Raw genomic sequence first — 20701 nt, 5'->3', positions numbered from 1 at the left:
AGATTGGACAACCATTTGGCTGAAATGGTATAGGATTTCCTGCCTGAGCGGGGGGTTGGACTAGAAGACCTCCCAGGTCCCATCCAACTATTCTGTTCTTACACTTGCATACATCTGTGAAAACCTGGATGTTAATCTAGAGCTAACCCCTTTTTCCCATGCAGCCCTTGGAGCCAAAACAGCTGCCATCTGCATTGCAGAATGTGATCTTTTGTGAAGAACATACACTTACAAAGCAACGTTAGATCCTATATAATGTTAATTACAGTCATATAATGTATTTGTATTCTTTCTGCATAGGAAGAATTTATGAAGTAATAAAATCATAGTATATCTTTTTGTATGATTGTATCTAAAGTTATATATGTTTATGGCGCTGCCATTTAGTCATTGTTATTTTTAATTCTATTATGTGTGTGTTAATTCATATATGTGAGAAAACTAATAATGTAATACAATTCTATATGAAAACTTGTTATCTGATTTTGGTATTGTACAGTAATTAATTTTTCCCAGTTTATGGCTCAGTTTTATTCTTTACATACACTGCTCAAACAACTAAAGGGAACACAAAACTACTGTATGTAACGAACAAAGTATTTAATAAGGCTATTTCATTCATTCAGATCTCGGATGTCTTCTGCTTGTGTTCCCTTTATTTTTTGAGCAGTGTATATAAATGTATCAAGAATTATCCACAAATGCTGTTTAAAATTCTCAGAATCTCAGAATCCACTTAAAATCTCATTTTCCCACAGCCTTCATACATTTCCTAGCCCAACTGACTATAAAAGAATACATGGGGGCTAATGGTTAAGCAGTTGGAGTCCAACACACTGCGAGGATTAAGACTTCTCTGAGACCATAGCAACTAACTGTTGAAACAAAACATCAAAAATTCCAGATCCATTATTGAAGTCATAGGCTCTGTAGAATTTTATGTTTTCTCTTTCTCTCAAACATATATACACAGAAAAGCAAGATGCACTGACACTTCTAGCCTACACTTAACAGGTGGGTTCATAGTTGCTCAAAGTCATTATACAATTTTTATTTATGTCTTCCATCGTCATACTGATATAATAAAAGGTAGTGATTGGAAAATACCTTGAAAATCATCTAGTTAAACTTGTTGCCCAGTGCAGGATCCCCCATGAAAACATCCCCTAATAGCAATAATAATATTCTACTGCATCAATTCTGATCCATCTTCTACATGGGAACCCTTCAGATACTCAAGACAATCTGTCCACCAGTCTTCTGATTTTCAGCCTATATCCCTTTTCTGTATATATGTTCTCTTTGGAGCCCCTTTTTATTCACCAGATTTCTTCTGAACATACTCGTTTGTGAACATCTTTTCTAAAAATTTGAAGACAGAAATGTATGTAATATTTTAGCCATGGACAGACCAAAGCAGAATAGAAAGGAATGGTGACCTTGATTTATTTATCAAAGTGTATTTATCAAATTCCAAAGCCATTCTGTGGAACTTACAATTTAAAAAGAACAATACTATAAATGGCACAACTAAACAGAGGAACAGCACATAAACAATAAACCTAGAGTGACACCAAAACAAAACAAAACAAAACAAAACAAAACAAAACAAAACAAAACAAAACATGACTCTCGTTTATTGTGTTTCCATGGACCTGGAAGATCTTCAATGATTTCCTAACACAAAACTCTGCTGTGTAAGGAGATCATTCCAGAGAATAGGAGCTTTAAGGTCCCACATTACATTAATTGACAGGACCCAGAGTACACTCACCCTGCTGGACATTACCAGATGGATAGAAACAATGGGAGACAAGCAGTCCATCAGAGAGCCCTAAAGAAGAACCAGCACCTTAAATTGTACCATGTAGCCAACTGCCAACTACTCCAGCTCTTGGTGTAGTGGGGTCATGTGTGCATAATGGGGTAATCCCATCATTAGTGTGCTCTTGCATTCTGGACCTGCTGCATCTTTCAAAGGCAAACACCAATATAGTGTATTGCAGTAATCCAACTGTGAGATAACTGGGGTTTAAGGAACTATCTGAAAGAGCTCCTTGTTCTGATTTACCTCTGGGAGTTTCCAATGAATAATTCTGGAAACTTGGTCATTAATTTCAGTTTGTGAAATTTTGTTTCAGTCATTAATAAATGGTCAACTGTTTCATCTGTTTCACTATAAAGACAACATTTTCTGTTTGTTACATGTTGAATTTTTGCCTTCCTGCAATTAGTTGGTAAAGTTTCATCTTGAGCCATTAAAATAAACCCTTCAGTTTCTTTAACGCTCCTGAACTTAACCAACTTCATTTGCGTTTTTTATCAGCTTTTCCTTCCTTCAAATACTAACCATGCATTGACTTGTACTTCCAATTAACAAATTGTTTTTTTAACACCCCCCCTTTCCCAATATTCAGCCTTTGTTGTTTTCAAGAGTTTTCCTTAATCAACTTCCTTCAGCAAGGCTTCTTGGCTTTTCTTAAAGTATCATTCAAGTCATGCTTTTCTTTCTTCAGTTTGTTTTCCAGCCAACCAGATGTTTAGAAGGGCACTTTATCCAGTCTTCCCAGGAAGCTGATAGGCAGATGTTATTGTTTGATGGTGTTAAAGTTTGTGTTTCTGCTAAAGCTGCTAATGGCATTCAAGTGGTGTTCCAGTTTCCAGATTGCACCAGAAATGTCTACTACTATTGGTACTACCTTTGCTTTTGTTTGCCAGTCTTTCTATTTTTATTTGCCAGTCTTTGCATTTGTGATTTTCTCCAGTTCTTTTTTTTCTATTCTGCTGCCTCCACATCCACTATCTAGACTTTTTTTGGCTTTTCTTATTGACAATTGTTTGAATTTTAAAGTTCTAGAGCATTTTAGCTTCTTTATTTTTTATTACTTTGTCTATTTTGTGGCCCTACAAGTTCTTGCTTGCAGGTAAATGGTATTTCTTGTAGATACTCCAATGCACATTTTTTGCTACTTTTTCATGTGTTGTTTGCAATTAATCTGCAATTTTCTTGCAGCATCTAGCTAGATAGCTCACTATTTCTTTAGCTAATTTGGAAGGTGGCATTTGCTGTCTGTTGCCATCTCTTCTCCTCCTCCTCCTCCTCCTCCCAAAAGTCTGAAATCACAGTTTCTAGTTCTTAACTGGTTTTGGTATGCATCAAGTTCTTCCCATGATGGGATGTTGTACTATCTATCTGGATCCAAGCAGTATGGCAGATGGAAATACTGTGCAAGTCACCCATGATCAATTTATGCCATAATCTCAGTTTTGATTTTCACAAATTAATACTTTGAGAACTTCTTCAATTCTTTATCTTCTATTCTATTATCTCCTACTATTGCCACCTCAATTATCCACATTATTATCTTTTCCATCACAATTAAATCTTGTGTGTTATGAGCCAAGACTTTATCAAGTTTGCATTTAGAATTCCCACAATATTTTAACCTCCTATATTTCTAGACAAATTTGAACTGCCTTCTGTGACAGTTCTGTAGGGACAGCTGCATTAGGCAAGATGAGATGGTACTAAGTCCCGTATGAGAACCTTTTCTTCCACACAGGAGCATAACTGGTGAATTAGTTAAACAACAAAACACGAACTCATCCTTACTTTGAACAACAAGGAAGTGCTAAGATTTAAAAATATTCCCGGAATATAATCTATTCTAGATCAATATACCCGCCGAATTTTATGTGATCGCTGAGAAAACCAATTGTAAGGCTGTTTACAACGGAGCATTTTTTCCCAACGAGAACCGCCAGTTTTTTTAAAAAAAGAAATCACTGCGAGGTGGAGCCATTTCGCGCTCCACGAAACCCCGCCTTGATCTCTATGGAAACTCAGATGCAGTGCAAGCCAGGGAGGAGAGGGGTATCCAGAGCTGCCTGGAGTGAGACCTGGCCGTCTCTTCTCCGCTACCTGCGCCGGTTTCCTACTGAAGGGACGACAGGAGCAGCGCTTTGAGCACGTCCTCCTCGCTGACTGTTACGTCTCTGCTCTCCTCTCCGGCCCTTATGAGGCGGCGTCTGCGGGTCCGGCGGAGCCTTCCCCGACCTTGAGATCGAATGGAGGCTGTTCAGGCTGCCGCTCCGGCTCTTCGGTGGGTGCCGCTCTCCGAGAGGCTCTGTTGAGTCTTCCCAGTCCGTGCGAACCAGATTCCTAGTCTCAACGGACCTCTGGCGGAAGCGTGCACAGCCACGTGAATCGGGAAAGGGGCCTGGCCAGAGGCTGCGAAGGCGGAATAGGCGGACCACGGAGCCGCGTGGCGTTCACGTGTGAAATGGAAGGAAATGCGGTGTCTTCGTATCAGTAGACGAAAGTTTACTACCACCTTCGCGCTCATTTTTTTTTTTTTTGCACGTACAAAAGGTTTTGTACGGCTAGCAGGTTCTGTAAAAATAAATATGTTGCTTAGGATATCAACTGTCTATGGAGATTTGCAGTCAACCCATGGTTGTCCCAAAGATGCTTTTTCAAGAGGCAACTGGACTTTCTGGTTTTTCTTTGAAGAAGTTTCACTTCTCATCCCAGAAGCTTCTTCAGCTCTGACTGGATGGTGGAGAATGATTGCAAAGAATGTAAATCCTTCCGTTCCCTTTCATCCAGACAGAGCTGAATAAGCTTCTTGAATGAGAAGTGAAATGTATTCAAAGAAAAACCGGAAAGTCCAGTTGCCTCTTGAAAAAGCACATTTGGATATCAACGTTATCTGCTATGGATGCGACTGTAAAGTGCAAACAAGTGCCCTTATGAGTTCATGTTAATATTGTGTTTATGATCTGCTTTTAATACAGAACAATGGGACTAGATATAAGAAGTATATAGGGGTATTAAAAGCCTCTGTCTGGGTGTGAGTACAAAATACTCACAGATTTTTAGTGTCATTAATCAAAAGGCATTACAATTCTATATTTTTCTTCTTGGTAATTTTTCCTCTCCAGTAAGGGTAAGTGATGACCTTTGAGAAAATACAAAATAATTTCTGACACTAGTTGGAACCCCTTTGCAACCGTTTGAATGAGGAAGAGTGATTCTATGCAAATCCTTAGAAGGACAAACCCACCCTTGGTTAGGAAGGATGTCATAACTTGCTTGCCCAGTTTTTTCACCCTGGTGCAATTCATTTGTCTTGGATTAATGTACAGTTCCTATCAGCCACGTTGACTGTCTGATATAACAGAATAATAGTCCTGTTGGAAGTCTTTGTGTTGGGGAAAGCAACACAAGTGTACTAAAGATGTACTTTATACAGACCTGAGATTATATGTTGCATTGCTCATTTATACTTTAAGCCAGAACCTAGAGTATGAAATTTGACAATTCCATTCAATTTCTGACTTGCAGAGTTCATCTTTTCAGAGTTAGGATTCTCAAGGAACTAATTGTATTGTGGGAAGGAGAAATGGTATATTGTGCACTAAATTACTGAGACTTCAATATAACAGCTAAGTGAAGTAGTATTTAGGATTTGTTTGCTGGTTTAGCTCAATGAATATATGTAAACAAATATATTTTAAGCACGGGAAAAAACATGTATCTCATCAGTATTTCTGTGGGAGAATTATGTGGATATATATGACACCAAACGTACAAAATTCTGAGGATGGTGACAATTTTGAATGGTTTTGTTCAGTGGGATAATAACTCTTATGCTATACAAGCATGATTATAAAAATATCAATCCAGAGCTAACAATATTTTTAAAAATACTAGGTTGAATATTTCTTGAAAAATTTAGCAAGTATTTAAACTTACTCCCATAATTTGTTTTAAAATGTTATTATACGTCAGTCTCAACCCATTTTAGAAATGCTGTGTTTTATTTAAAGTGTACAAAGCTTTTAGGTCACTATTTTTTGCTCTTTCACTTCATGTGTTATTTTGATTTATCTTCAAAGTTAAATTCTTTTTGGTAAGAGCAAGTTGATATTTAGAATAATTATGATATCTACATCCAGTCCAATATTATTTGGTTATCATAAGATGCTAGTGTCTTTTGCCATTTTCCTAATTGTGCAAAATATAGAGGCAACCAAATTGCTTCTTTTTGCAAATTTGTATTTGATTATGTTTAGTAACAGAATTGGTACAGTTCCAATATCTTTGGCATATCTCCTCAAAAATAAACTTTGCTGATTTAAATTAAGCCCATTTCCTGATAGATGAACATAGGATACTAAGATACATACATTTACTTGCAAATCATTTCGAAACATCCTATTATATGTGGAAGAGCTGTGGTATTGGATGAATTTAGTTGATAAAGAATAGTAACTGTTCCTGATTATGATTTCAGAGGAAAGAAACATAAACCAGGAGATGGCTTCTCAGCAAATAATTTATTCCCAGGAGAAGAAGAAAGTGAAATTGAGACTGAGCAGATATCTGCTGTTGATTATGGGTATGGTGAAGAAGAAGAGAGAGAAGATTATGTGGAAGAAAGTAATGAACAGCAAGATATATTAGTTGAAGATGATCTGAACAATAATAGGCTTGAGTATAAATCTGGAGTGCAAGAATGGCCAGATGGTTCTTTCTATAGAGGCGAATTTTCATTTGATTTAAAACTTGGATATGGAGAATTTGCCTGGGACAATGGTGAGGTAAACTGGTTTAATATTTAAAATGTGCTTATTTTGGTACTGTATGCAAAGTATTATTACTATTACAACTTCAAGGTTAGTGTTCATGCCCAAACATGCATGCTTCGAGGTAAATATACTGTATCTGTCACAATATCCCTCAAAATACATAAGACAAAAAAAGTTCCGACTTTTTCTAATAGATGACAACTTTCAGAATATTCTAAAAGCTTTTAGAATATTATATGTACTAATTGTAATAAATTCTTCTACAATATAATTATTTTTAATTTCACTTGTATTTTATTCTTGGAAATTGGATTTTGGTTATAGTATTAGGCAGATTATGATTCTTCACATAATTTGTAAAGTTTTCCAAAACCCTGTGAGGTGAGTTGGGCTGAGAGTGAGTGATTGGCCCAAGGTCACCAAGCTGGGTTTCATGGCTAAGCAGGACTAGAACACCCAATCTTCTGCTTTCTAGCCTGGTGCCTTAACTACTAGGCCAAACTGACTGTTCAAATACTTTCCTTGTCCCTTATTAGCTTGTGTTATATGCAGATTTTTGAATTATTAGCTTGCAATGGCTAATAGATTGGATTTCATACCCCCTGAAAAAAGTACTGTAAACTATTAGTAGATTTTTAAGGAATTATTTATAAGAGTATTTTCTTATGGGGGATCAGATTGAGAAGACAATGATGCATAAATGTCTGAATGCCATTATATATTTAAACTGAGGGAGATTGCTTGAGTTTGATAGAAAATTATTTGTTAATGATAGCCTCAAATGTATAGCTATAGTTCCTATTTGCTCATTTCAGATACAATTTGTATGTTATTAATTTGTATGCTGATTATTAGAACAGAATCCAATATCCTATCTCTCCGACCGGTCGCAGTCCGTGTTGGCTGGGGGGCAGAGGTCGACCTCGAGGCACCTTGTTTGTGGGGTGCCACCAGGGTCGGTCCTCTCACCTCTCCTGTTCAACATTTATGTGAAGCCGCTGGATGAGATCATCCGTGGATTTGGGGTGCGATGCCATCTGTACGCTGATGACACTCAGCTGTACATCTCCACCCCAGACCACCTCAGTGATGCCCTTGAAGTGATGTCTCGGTGCCTGGAGGCCATGCAGGTCTGGATGGGGAGGAACAGGCTCCGACTCAACCCCTCCAAGACAGAGTGGCTGTGGCTGCCGGCGTCCCGATATAGCCAGCTGGTGCCATCGCTGGCTATTGGGGGTGAGTCATTGGCCCCCACGGAGAGGGCTCGTAACTTGGGCGTCCTCCTGGATGCACGGCTGTCTTTAGAAGAGCATATGACGGCCGTGGCCAGGGGGGCTTTTTATCAGGTTCGCCTGATACGCCAGTTGCGTCCTTTTCTGGATTGGGACTCCTTATGCACGGTCACTCATGCCCTCGTCACCTCTCGCCTGGACTACTGCAATACTCTCTACATGGGGCTCCTCTTGAGGAGCACCCGGAGGCTCCAGCTGGTCCAGAATGCAGCCACGTGGGTAATTATGGGGGCGACATGGTGCTCCCATGTAACACCTCTCCTGCGCGAGCTGCACTGGCTCCCGGTGGTCTTCCGGGTGCGCTTCAAGGTATTGGTTCTCATCTTTAAAGCACTCCATGGCTTAGGGCCCGGGTATTTACGAGACCACCTTCTGCCACCGATAACCTCCCACCGGCCAATGCGCTCCTTCAGGGTGCCGTCGGTCAAGCAATGTCGACTGACGACTCCCAGGGGGAGAGCCTTCTCTGTGGGGGCACCCGCCCTCTGGAACGAGCTACCCCCAGGAATACGACTGATCCCGGACCTCCATACTTTCCGCCGAGCTTTGAAGACCTTCTTATTTCAGCAAGATGGGCTGGCTTAAAATTTTAATGGGTTATTTTATGGGTAAAGGGTTTTAAAATTTGAGGAAGCCAAACTGATCTAATTCTGTTTTAATTTATTTTAATTTTTATATTGTATGTATTTTAATCTTGGCTGTTCACCGCCCTGAGTCCTTTGGGAGAAGGGCGGTATATAAATTTAATAAATCTAATCTAATCTAATCTAATCTAATCTAATCTAATCTAATCTAATCTAATCTAATCTAATCTATCATTCTGAAAGTAGATATTCAGTTCTCTTTTTTTTCTGTGATAATTCATGCAGTAAGTGCAATATTAATGAAATTTACCAAGAATAAAATTTGTGGATTGGTTAGGGTTTATAGTTTTGCTTGAGTTTTATCTTCCATGGATTTCTCTTTTATTAAATTCTCAGTATGTATATCTGCAGTTATTTTCTATGGATGAAGCCAAGTGGAAAAAATTTCCTAGGGTTGCAGATGATGCTTCGAATTCTTTGAAAATATCAGTTAAAATTTCTGTTTTTGTTCCCTTGTGAGCTGTGATATATACTGGCAGTCGGTTGTAAATTACTACTGTCCTTCAATGATTTCTTATCAACATTCTCTGAGAACTTTAAGAAAACTTGCAGATTTCTCTCTTAATAAATATATCAATGTGTGGAATATAGGTTGGGATTCAGTGCATATATTAGACACTGTACATATTGATTGCTTTCCTATGTGTCCTATAGATGAATCCCAGGAGAACCTTTTTAGAAAGGCAGAATGCACAACACTCCAATGAGTGTTTGGAGCATTTTTATTTATAAGAACAATAGGGCATAGAATCTTTAGGTGGTCTTTGTAACATATTTTGAAATAATTATTCATCATACATATATATGGATACCTCTTAAACAAAATATTCTTTTACTGATTGGTCTATTTCAGATACTAAACCTGAGTGATGGTTTAGCTATTAGGGTTCTTTTTCTATGTGTTTAAATTTCAGTATTTTCAGTAATTATAATTTACTGTAATATTTTAGTAGGGTAAAATAAGCAGGCCTAATATGCATGCCCCATCCATCTTATACATGTTCACCTTATACATGTTCAGTTGAACCTCTCAACAGAATTTAGATCACATAATTTATCACATTTATATCCTGGGTTTTCTCTGAAAGTTCAATGCTCTTCCACTTCTTATACATACTAAATATCTTTTGTAGTGTTTGCATTTAGGTTAGGGTTTTCATTGGAATATACTTTTACTGTTTAGAAAACATAACTATTAGTTTATGTTTATTTAAAGATGTCTCTGATGCTTGATCTTCTTACCTGCTTCTCTTTCAATTTTTTTAAAACACAATATTAATATCAGAAAACAATATCAGGAATAAAATAGACAAATGCATATGGCTCAGAGTAGTTTTGTGCACAAGTCTCAATTTGTGCTCAAGCTTCTTTTGTACATAAGGTACTACTGTGACATAATTTAATATAAACGTAAGTGCTACCTAGTGGGTAAAGTGCAAGGATTTTAACATGCACCATCTGAATTGAGAATAAACCAGGCAATAAAGTACTGGCATATGAATTGCTTATTCATCTCAACCTCTTTTGTATGCTTGATAAATGTGTCCACACTTTAAAAAAATGGTAAAACTTTGACTCTCGTCCAAACATTTAAAAAGAGTAGATGTTAAAGCCACCCAGAAATTTTAAAAAATAGAGTAGAAATTAAGAATTACACATTTAGGCATTTATTCACAACAAAACTGAAAAGCTGGCATGTGGGAATGAAAGGTGAAAAATGGAAGGTGGTATTAAATTAACTATTCTATTCTCAGAATAGGTTAATTTTCACCTTTAAGAATTGCTGCTGGAAAATTGGAATCCTCTGGAAAGAGGTTAAAGAACTATAAAGTCAAAATCATCTGTGGTTCAAACTAGAATTTTTCATCCTGAAACTTTCTTCCAAAGTGCTTTGTAATTTTGATATATGGGATCATTTAGTCATGAAAATATATTTCTGTATTTTGAAATACTGTGATTGCAGAAAAATGCATTCAGATGCTACATAATATGAGTTAGATGAACTATATCCATGGATGCTGCACTATTGCTTATCTTAATATTTAGATATTATCTAGATGTACTGGAATATATTCATTTAAAGTAGAATACATTTAATTTTTATTTCTTCTTTATTACAGAGATACATAGGGCAATTTTATAAAGATCACCGTCACGGCACAGGAGTTTACTTTTGGCCTAATGGCTCCAGATTTACAGGTTCATTTTATCTTAATCGTAAAGAAGGCTATGGGACCATGAAATTTATGGATGGAAAACAATTTCAGGTAACCATAAACTTTTAATAATATTAAATAATTAATTCTGATAGTAACACTATACTATCATGTTTGTGAAATGAATAAGTTCAACAAATATTTGAGAAACCTGTTTCTTTTCAAGGCTGTGAATGTTTTTAGGAGTAGCGCAAAGTTTGTTCATTTATTTACAGGGTTTATAAACTGCTGATTTCTTTCATAGTGTTGCTAATCCTTTTAATATTTAGTATTCCTTGAATAAATGAGCAAGCAAATTAAAAATGCATTCTTTTCTGTATTTTGTCTATATTATTCTGTCATCTTCTTTTGTTTTTGAACATTTTTTCTCTCTCTAAAGGGGCTTTACAAGGCTGATGAGCGTTTTGGACCAGGAATTGAAACTTATCCAGATAATAGGCAAGATGTTGGCCTGTGGCATCGAAACCATATTATTAAACTATGTACAGAAGTTCCTGAGCATTTTACTCTTTTTGATTTCCCAGAACTCAATATCTATTTTGATGCTGTTTCTAAAGAACAGTATATTTCAGAGGAAAGCATTTCTATATGGGACTTGAATGAAGAAAAGGATCCATTTTTCTACAGATTCAAACACCTTATCCTAAATGATGACAACTATACGTTGCCTGCTAATATGTATATATATTCAGTTGATGCAGATAATCTTCCTCTTACTCAATCTTTCTTGAAAGAGTTTGATTTTCAATATTTTAAGAAAAGAAAACATCACTCTTCTGAAAAACCATGGTGTATAACCAACATAACCCCTATTCTGGTTAAGATGCAGAAAAATATATATAAGTATAGGTAAGAACTGATAATTGCTGACATGAAAATGTAGTTGAAATTTTACCATATGCTTCATTCTATCCTTTCAACTGCTGATGAAATATACCTTCTTTCTTTCTTATCCTCTTAATTCTTCCCTAAAAGCCTGCACAAGTGATTATTTTGCTCATTCCTTTTCTTCGTGTCTATTGGAGGTACTATTTATCAGGTATTCAAAAATATTATTTAAAACATTTTAAATAATTTGATTTGAAATCTTGATTGATTGATTCTACCAGTTCTCTAACCACATCCAAATTCCAGTTATCACAATTACTTTTATTTATCATTTTTTTTTAAATTTGATTTATATGCCGCCCTTCTCCAGAGACTCAGGGCGGCTTACAGTGCATTAAGCAATAGTCTTCATACTTTTGTATATTTATACAAAGTCAGCTTATTGCCCCCACAAACTGGGTCCTCAATTTACCTACCTTAGAAAGGATAGAAGGCTGAGTCAACCTTGAGCCTGGCAAGATTTGATCTTACTTTAATTGCAGGCAGCTGGTGTTAAATTACAGTGCTTCTGTCTGTTGAGCTAAACCAGGCTCCTTAATCATTAACTTAATATTTAATTATTTCTTATAAGTTTAATGATTAGGAAGGTTAGAGAGAGAGAGAGAGAAACTTAAGAAATAAGAAGAGTGGTAGAAAGACAGAGATCCAATCTAACCCAGCATTATGTGACACATAGTAGCAATTTAAGAGGATTTGAGAAATTCAAAACAAGGCGGGGAGGACTACAGCCACTTTCACTTGATGCTGTCTGTGCTTCAGGAACTATGAAGATTAATAACTAAAGATAACTAATATTTTATATGAGTCTGTTGATCCTCTTAAAATCATTTAAATTTAAAGTTGAAATAGGTAACCCTCACTTGATCTTATGGCAGTGAAGTTTCCTAGCTGTACTGTTTTTAAAAAGTACTTTCTTATTGGCCCTCAATTTATTTGCATTTAGTTTGATTAATTGTTTAGTTCTAGTACTATAAAATGTCATTTGGAGAAAATAATCAGAAATCCTGTGTAAATATTTGTGTGTGTGTGCACGCACATAGGTACATAGGATTTATTCTTATGTGCTCCTGCATCCATTTTCTTACCTTTTTTTTCAAAAAGTGGAACAGTGAAAAACTTTCTTTACTTGGATGATTAATGTTTGTTTATCTATATACCCTTTTAGATTGAAAATGATCATTGACATGATTGATTGTTCTTCATATTAAATAAATTAACTTAAGAGAGAGCAAGATTAAAGCCTTTTCCCCTCTTAGCTAATTTCCTGTGGAGAGGGAATATACTTTTTTTGTGCCGATAGAATATTGACTGAAGGGGGATACTCGGTCCTGTGATTTCTCATACATATCTTCAGTCTGTAGTAAAACCCAGAATTACCATTTCACTAAGCATTAAATCAAAGATAGATAAGGAGAAGTAAGTGGGAAAAAAACCCCACCATGTCTTATCTGTCTATCTAACTAGCATGTCACAACAAAACTGTATTTCTATTGTATTTCTAGCTTTTTCTGGCTTTGCTTACTTTCAGGCATTGCCAGAGTGACATAGACTGGGATATTAATGCCATTATCAAAGGCAATCGGTATGGTTTTGGAGCTAAAGGTCCCAAAGAGCTTATTGCTGAAGAACTGATTGAGAAATCAGCAGAAGGAGACTATAAAAGGGTTCATGAAATTCTGAAGGACAATCTGGCCCATCCTGATATAGCAGATATGAGTGGATATACTGCTCTTTCTGCTGCTGCTGTAAGTTCTTACTATATGTTATGCTTTCTGTCATGGTGAACCTTGGAGGGTGGGTAGAAGTGCAGCTAAATTCAGGGTTTTTTTTTGTATTGTGACAATATTGTACCATTTAAATAAATTTGTTTGTTTGTTTATTAATCTATAGTATTTGTACATTGGTTCTTAATCCTAAAATGATTTGCAGTGGCTATAGATATGGGATTAAAACAGGTTATAAACAAAACCTATTATCAGGTGTTAAGGATAAGACTAACATAAACACAACAGTCTTTGAAAGATGCTTCATATCAGGTGTTAAGGATAAGGACTAACATAAACACAACAGTCTTTGAAAGATGCTTCAAATAGATCAGCTCTGGGGCCTTGCATTAGTCCATAGAGCAGGTGTCATTGAAGAGATAGGCCATCTTTGTAACCACCATCTGAAAATGTGAGAACAGGGTGTCCTGATGACTTTAAAATATCTAGAAGACTGAATTAACTGAAGATGCTGTGTTGGTAATGTACATATAATCAGGCTAGAACCTAGTCTAAACTGAATCAAAATAATCAATAACTTTCAAGAACCTTTGTAGTTAGATGTTCTCCAGCTTAACTACTTTCAGCATGTTTGGCGTTAGTTGCAAAAAGTCAGAAGTTATTACAGTTCTGGGTTGCTTGAGTGATTTGAAATAATTTATGCTATTTGTCAACAGCAGTTGAAAATATGAAAGAATAGACTGTCACTGGACAGTCACTGTAGACCAATTTTTCTCCGATTGATACCTTACAGAACTGGTTAGATTATTACAACTAGTATTTCCACCCAACATGTAATATACACATTATTGGAACTGTAATCCAAATATATTTGGAGCACCAGATGGGGAGTGATAAACTCATTATACATATTCATTGAAGAAATCAAATTCATAATCTTGAAATGTGCACAGACTGGAGTGTAAAAAAAACTTCGTGAAAATAACTGAAATTGTTTGTGCAGTTGAATTATCAAGAAGACATCATCAACCTTCTTCTAGATTGTGGAGCTGATGTGAATAAATGCAATGATGAAGGATTATCAACTTTATCCATGTGTGTTATTCACTATTTCCCTGCAGAAGGATTTCAGCCCAATATTGCTGAAAGAAATATCTTTTTAAAAGAGGTTAGTATTTCATAATATATAAATCTGAAAAAAATTTCAGCAAGATCTTTTCGATTTCAATAAAGAGAGCATACACTTGATTGAATTGTCCTGATTGTATGGAATGAAGAGGTATATGCAAGAGACGTAAACATATCCCAATGATTTGTATTAACCAACCACACTTGTTACTATTGTGCTAAATTCAGTGGAAAGTGCTGGATTTTCCTTTTGAAGTTGCCTGGGGTCTTTGTGTTTGTGAAACTGCATTTCTCAAATGAAAGTTAAATTTGCTAATAATCGTTTAATTTGGTTGCTAAGCTACATCCAATAGGAATGGAGTTATCTACAATTCCAAATATTCTTTGCTTAAAATGTTTATTTCACTATATTGTGATATTTGCTCCACTGCTTTGTCTTACATCCCTAAATAGTTTGAGTTAGAGCTCCTCTATAGGGATTGGTCCATAAATGTCCTTTCTCTCACTTTTAGTTTTATAATATAATGTACAGCCAGTGCTTATTGAAACTTTTTTTAAAAGTGTTTCTGATTTTTAGAAGTTTTGTTTTCAAAAACTAAATAGCAGTTATTGTTAAAAGATAGTGATGTTTTCATCCTTGCTTTCTGTAATCTAGTGAGTGGTATAACTTATAGGCATAGTCTGAAATCATATGAAGCTGCAAATTGGCCAGATCCACCTCTGATCAGTATTTGTGGACAGGAGATTATTTGAATTCCATAATGGATGGATGGATGGATGGATGGATGGATGGATGGATGGAAGCAAGGAAAGAAGGAAAGGAGGAAGCAAGGAGGAAAAGGTGATATAATGAAATCATCTTTGCAAAATTTTGGTAGAATGTTACCTAACTTTACTATTTTGCATAACAACATGCAATGTATGTATCTGAACATTAAAAACATACCCTAATAATATATTGTCTTCCTGTCAAGATATAGTTGTTAGTTTTACAAGTTATTATCTTTCTCCTCCCTATGCTATATAGTTAGAAGATGTCCTTGAAGAAATGTCTAAATCATCTCTACCATTATCACGGTCAGAGATCTCTCAATTATCTGAAGCGAGTTCAATTGCTTCCTCCCCAGTATCAGTTGAAGAGTTGTCATTGTCAGTTGAAAAAACAGAATTTGTCCCAGATGTTGGAATTAAGTCATCGGAGGAAACAGACAATGGAGAAAAAGGCTCTGGGACAATTTGTGGTGTTTACAACTACAAAATGAAGATTTCTCCAGAAACTATGCATCAGGGTGCAGTTGTTCTTAGCCAACATATGTTAGAAACTCACTCTTACCCAGACATTGGGGACTCTGTTCATCAGGAAGGCACCTTAATAAGAATGGCAGCATCATTAACAGAGTAAGTGACTTTAGGAGAACGTAGATGAATCATTACCATGGTCAAGTAATCCCTGTGTTAGATCTTTTTCTGAAGATAGTTAGAAGTTAATTAATTTTTTAGGTGTTTCTATGAATTAAAGTTGAGGGAACTCTTATAATATGAAAATCAAGCAATATACTGTGTTACAAAAACTTGCTAGCAATACTGCAAAACTTTTTGATTACTTAGTAATGGTATTATAATTTGCTCTTACTGCAAACTCTGAATATGGTGTGAAATATTGAACAGATTATGTTAATGGTTCTAATTTAGTGTCAGTTTGTTTAGCTTTCTTCGCTCACTTCAAAAACAGTTTTTTGTTTCCATAAAAATCACTTTGTATTTTATGTCTTTTTAAATCTTAACATTGCTTGATCTCACTTTATTCTTTGCAATTACCTTTTTTCTCAATATAAACATTAAGCAGTATCTTTTTTATTATTTTTATCTTTTGCAGCAACCTTTCTCTTTTAAGCATTGTTCCATAGTCTCTTTCATTATTTTTCATTTTTATTTTTTTCATAATTCTACATACCTCAATGTCACTGTGTTAGTTCTTTTGCTCTGTTCTAAACCATGCTCTCTTTTCTTCCTTCCACCCATCCATTTAATATTCTTATGGAATGATTTTCTTCCTGGAATATATTCATTCAGCATATTGTCCATTGCCGTGCTCCAAAATTCATTCTGATTCTTTCATTTTCACCGTTCAGTGTTAACCTAGTACAGGGGTGTCAAACTCAATTTCATGGAGGACCGCATCAGGGTTGTGTTTGAACTCAGGGGGCTAGGGTAGGTGTGGCTAGGATGGGCATGGCCAAGTTGACATCACTCACGTCGGGGACGCCTGTGGTGGCCCGAGCGCTCTGTCAGCGAAAATGGGTTCCCGAGCTACATTTTCACTGGCAGAAACACCGCGGGCTGGTCCTTTGCTGTTTCCAGGGCGGCCCCGCAGGCCAGATCTAAGTACCCTGCGGGCCATATCCGGCCTTGAGTTTGACCCCCCTGACTTATTATTAACCTGTGTGTTCCTACCTTTTGGAGGGTCTATAGTATAGTATAGCCTTTATTGTAATTGTATATCATGTATACAATGAAATTGGTTTTAGCCTCACTGGTGCAATCCATGACAAAAAATACAAATAATCCCTATGTGAGTAATTAGGGGTAGAAAAAGAAAAAGAAAGAAAAAGAAAAACTAGTCATGTTTCCGTGTGTGCGTGGAGTGATTGTGGTTGTGTTTAAGAGTCTGACAGCCCAAGGATAGAAATTATTTTTAAACCTATTTGTTCTGCTGGCTATGCTTCGATGTCTTCTGCCCGATGGTAGAAGTGCGAAGAGACACTGACCAGGGTGTGAATCATCTCTGCTATAACTTTGAATGGTCACTGAGTGATTGGTTGTAAGTTGAGGACTTTGTGTATGGATTTTGTCAATTGAAGTTGTCACATAATATCTTTATCAAAAAAATCTATAATATTTCTTACTAATGATTAGCACACTATTCCAGTTATGCGATTTTGACCAGTATGTCACAAGCATGAACAAAGCACAGTTTTACCTTAAACATGCTAATAATATTCTGTGCAGGCCGGGCTCTCTTATTTAGAGACAACCATGTAAACTATCATTTTGTTGCCTGCATCCCATCAATTATCCCAAAATTACATTGATACCTGTGCAATTAGCACAGGGGCCGCCCAAGGAGGTGGGCTCTCTCCAGTTCTCTTTATACACCAATGACTGCATCTCTAACTATCCATCTGTTAAACTACTGAAGTTCGCAGATGACACAACAGTGATCGGTCTCATTCGAGACAATGATGAATCCACATACAGATGAGAGGTTGAACAACTAGCCTCGTGGAGCGACCAGAACAATCTGGAACTGAACACACTCAAAACCATAGAAATGGTGGTAGTCTTTAGGAGAAACCCTCCCATACTACCACCTCTTACAATACTAGACAACACAGTATCAACTGTAGAGACCTTCAGATTTCTAGGTTCTATTATATCTCAAGACCTAAAATGGACACCTAACATCAAAAACATGATCAAAAAACCACAACAAAGAATGTTCTTTTTGCGCCAACTCAGAAAGCTCAAACTGCCCAAGGAGCTGCTGATACAGTTCTATAGAGGAATTATTGAGTCTGTCATCTGCACCTCTATAACTGTCTGGTTTGGTTCTGCAACCCAACAAGACAGACACAGACCTCAGAGGATAATTAGAACTGCAGAAAAAAACAATTACTACCAACCTGCCTTCCATTAAGGACCTGTATAGTGCATGAGTCAAAAAGAGGGCTGTGAAAATATTTACAGACCCCTCGCATCCTGAACATAAATTGTTTCAACTCTTACATTCAAAACAACTCTATAGAGCACTGCACACCAAGACAAGAACAGTTTTTTCCTGAATTCCATCACTCTGCTAAACAAATAATTCTCTCAACATTGTCAAACTATTCACATTAGGCTGCTTTACTGTTGCCATTGATCTTCTCATCGTTCCTGCCACCCATCTCCTCCCTCTTGTGATTGCATGACTGTAACTTTGTTGCTTGTAAGATTGCAATTTATATTGCTATTGATTGTTTCCTAGTATGATTTGTTTGCTTATTGTACTGTATGACTGTGACTGGGTGTTGTGCCTTGTGATTCTTGATGAGTGTATCTTGTCTTTTTATGTACACTGAGAGCATATGCACCAAAGACAAATTCCTTGGGTGTCCAATCACACTTGGCCAATAAAGAATTCAATTCAATTCAGTTCAGTTCAGTTCAGTTCAGTTCAGTCCTGTCCTGTCCTGTCCTGTCCTGTCCTGTCCTGTCCTGTCCTGTCCTGTCCTGTCCTGTCCTGTCCCATCCTATCCCATCCCATCCCATCCCATTCCCATTCCCATTCCCATTCCCATTCCCATTCCCATTCTATTTTGAGAGCCTGCAAAAGATATTTGTTTGTTTGTTTTCATATTCCAAGTATTTGGCATCAGAGGATGAATATCCGGTTATAGAACTTCTTATCTGCTTGCATAGCATAATGTATACTAATGTTTTTAAGTTTTTAGGTATTGACATAGATCTTTTTTCTGCTGGATTTTAGACAAAAAAGGAGAATGTCTATAATTAAATTGCTTGTAAGGAGAGGTGCTGATCCAAATATTTCCAACATTCCTATGCATGTACTGTTTTTTGCTGTTAAATCCGCTGATGCAGAAGGTGTGCGAATACTTCTAGAAGCTGGAGCAAGGACTGACATTCGACTTCCAACCAAAGTAGGATATTTTGTTTTTATTAAAATTAAAAACTACAGTTTTTAATTATGAATCGAACATTCATAATTGTTTAAAGAAGTAGACAAATATTTGAAACCCACTTATTTCAATGATTTATGTTTTAAGCATATCAACTTCAAGCTGCACATAAATTGTTTATGGTGCCTTGTATTAATTTAAAAAAGCATGTTTGCTCCATTATGTTTTCTGTACCTGTTTCATTCCTACTGATTAATCATTTTTGTAGCTTGGTTCAGAAACTCTTAGTGTATTAAGTTGTCATATAACAAAGAAGGTTGATCGTATTTGATGAAAATGTTTAGTTTCTCATAATAATGACTTGGACAATTAAGGTTTCATTCTCTTCAGTTCTTAAAACTTAGTTAATATGGATCAGATGCTCATTTGGAAGCTGGAATATCTTTTTGTCATAATGACCATTTAATGGACTGAGTGCATACAGTGAAATGTTATAGTAACTTATTATTAATGTATTATTTATTAATGAGATTTATATGCCGCCCTATCTCCAGCCGGACTCAGGGCAGCTCACAACAGTTAAGAAACATCTAATAAAAAGTTAAAAAATTAAATCCAAATCTCATAATTTAACAGTTAAAAGTACAATTAAGATTAACAAGTTAAAATTAAATTAGAATTAAAACTCCATCAGTCCAGGCCGGCCAAACGAAACAGCCACGTTTTCAGGTCGCGGCGGAAGGAGCGGAGGTTGGGGCCACCTGGAGCTCCAGGTTCTTTGCTTGTTCTTTGCTTTGGGAATAAATGCAGCATTTGTTTTCCCAGCTTGCAGGTGTGGCTCCTCTTCATATTGCCGCTGCCCTTCCTGGTGTAGAAGGGATTTTAATCACAGAATTACTACTTCATGCTGCTGCAGATCCTGATGTCAGGGCAGAAGATGAGAATGATATATTTCGGCTAGATAAGATTGCAACAAAGGTATTTATTTATTTACTGAATAAATCAGAACAAAGAAAAAAACACATACAAAATAATAGTGAAATAAAAAATAAACAAAAAGCAATACAAAAACAGGGAGTGAGTGAGAGAGTGGGGGGGGAGAAGAAGAGAGGCTTCTTACACCTATAAATTTGACCTATACAATTATCTTTCCAACTTGAAATAGTATTCTTTTATCATATTTGCTGTCCAAGTATCAGTTTCTATACAATAGGTTCCGTAAACCATATAGAAGAAGTGAGAAAAAAACCCCCCAAAACAACTTGTATATGACAAAGTGATAAATAAAATTCATAGTGCAATTATTTTATGGCATGCTGTATGATGAAAAAGGATCGTGGTGGCTCAGTGGCTAAGACGCTGAGCTAGTCGATTGAAAGGTCGGCAATTCACCGATTTGACTCCCTAGTGCCGCGTAACGGGGTGAGCTCCCATTACTTGTCCCAGCTTCTGCCAACCTAGCAGTTCGAAAGTACGTAAAAAATGCAAGTAGAAAAATAGGGACCACCTTTGGTGGGAAGGTAACAGAGTTCCATG

The 20701-nt window shown here is 36.4% G+C and overlaps 1 protein-coding gene across 1 annotated transcript in view; it reads left to right on the top strand.

Annotated features, from left to right (window-relative positions):
* Positions 1-4046: 4046 nt before the first annotated feature.
* Positions 4047-20701, top strand: part of ANKMY1 (ankyrin repeat and MYND domain containing 1) — a 38403-nt gene continuing 21748 nt past the window's right edge. Inside the window, exons 1-9 of the mRNA XM_070945241.1 lie at positions 4047-4103; positions 6300-6606; positions 10651-10797; positions 11126-11595; positions 13163-13379; positions 14362-14526; positions 15514-15884; positions 19015-19186; positions 19991-20143. Of these exons, the coding sequence (XP_070801342.1) occupies positions 4069-4103; positions 6300-6606; positions 10651-10797; positions 11126-11595; positions 13163-13379; positions 14362-14526; positions 15514-15884; positions 19015-19186; positions 19991-20143 (2037 nt within the window). The 5' untranslated portion in view covers positions 4047-4068. The remainder of the gene's footprint in view (positions 4104-6299; positions 6607-10650; positions 10798-11125; positions 11596-13162; positions 13380-14361; positions 14527-15513; positions 15885-19014; positions 19187-19990; positions 20144-20701) is intronic.

The sequence above is a fragment of the Pituophis catenifer genome, unplaced genomic scaffold (genome assembly GCF_029215685.1).
Source record: "Pituophis catenifer annectens isolate HBS135680 unplaced genomic scaffold, rPitCat1.0.hap2 SCAF_6, whole genome shotgun sequence".
In the NCBI taxonomy this organism is placed as follows: domain Eukaryota; kingdom Metazoa; phylum Chordata; class Lepidosauria; order Squamata; family Colubridae; genus Pituophis; species Pituophis catenifer.
Note: the sequence above shows the minus strand (reverse complement) of the source record. Positions and strands in the feature narration are given on the sequence as shown.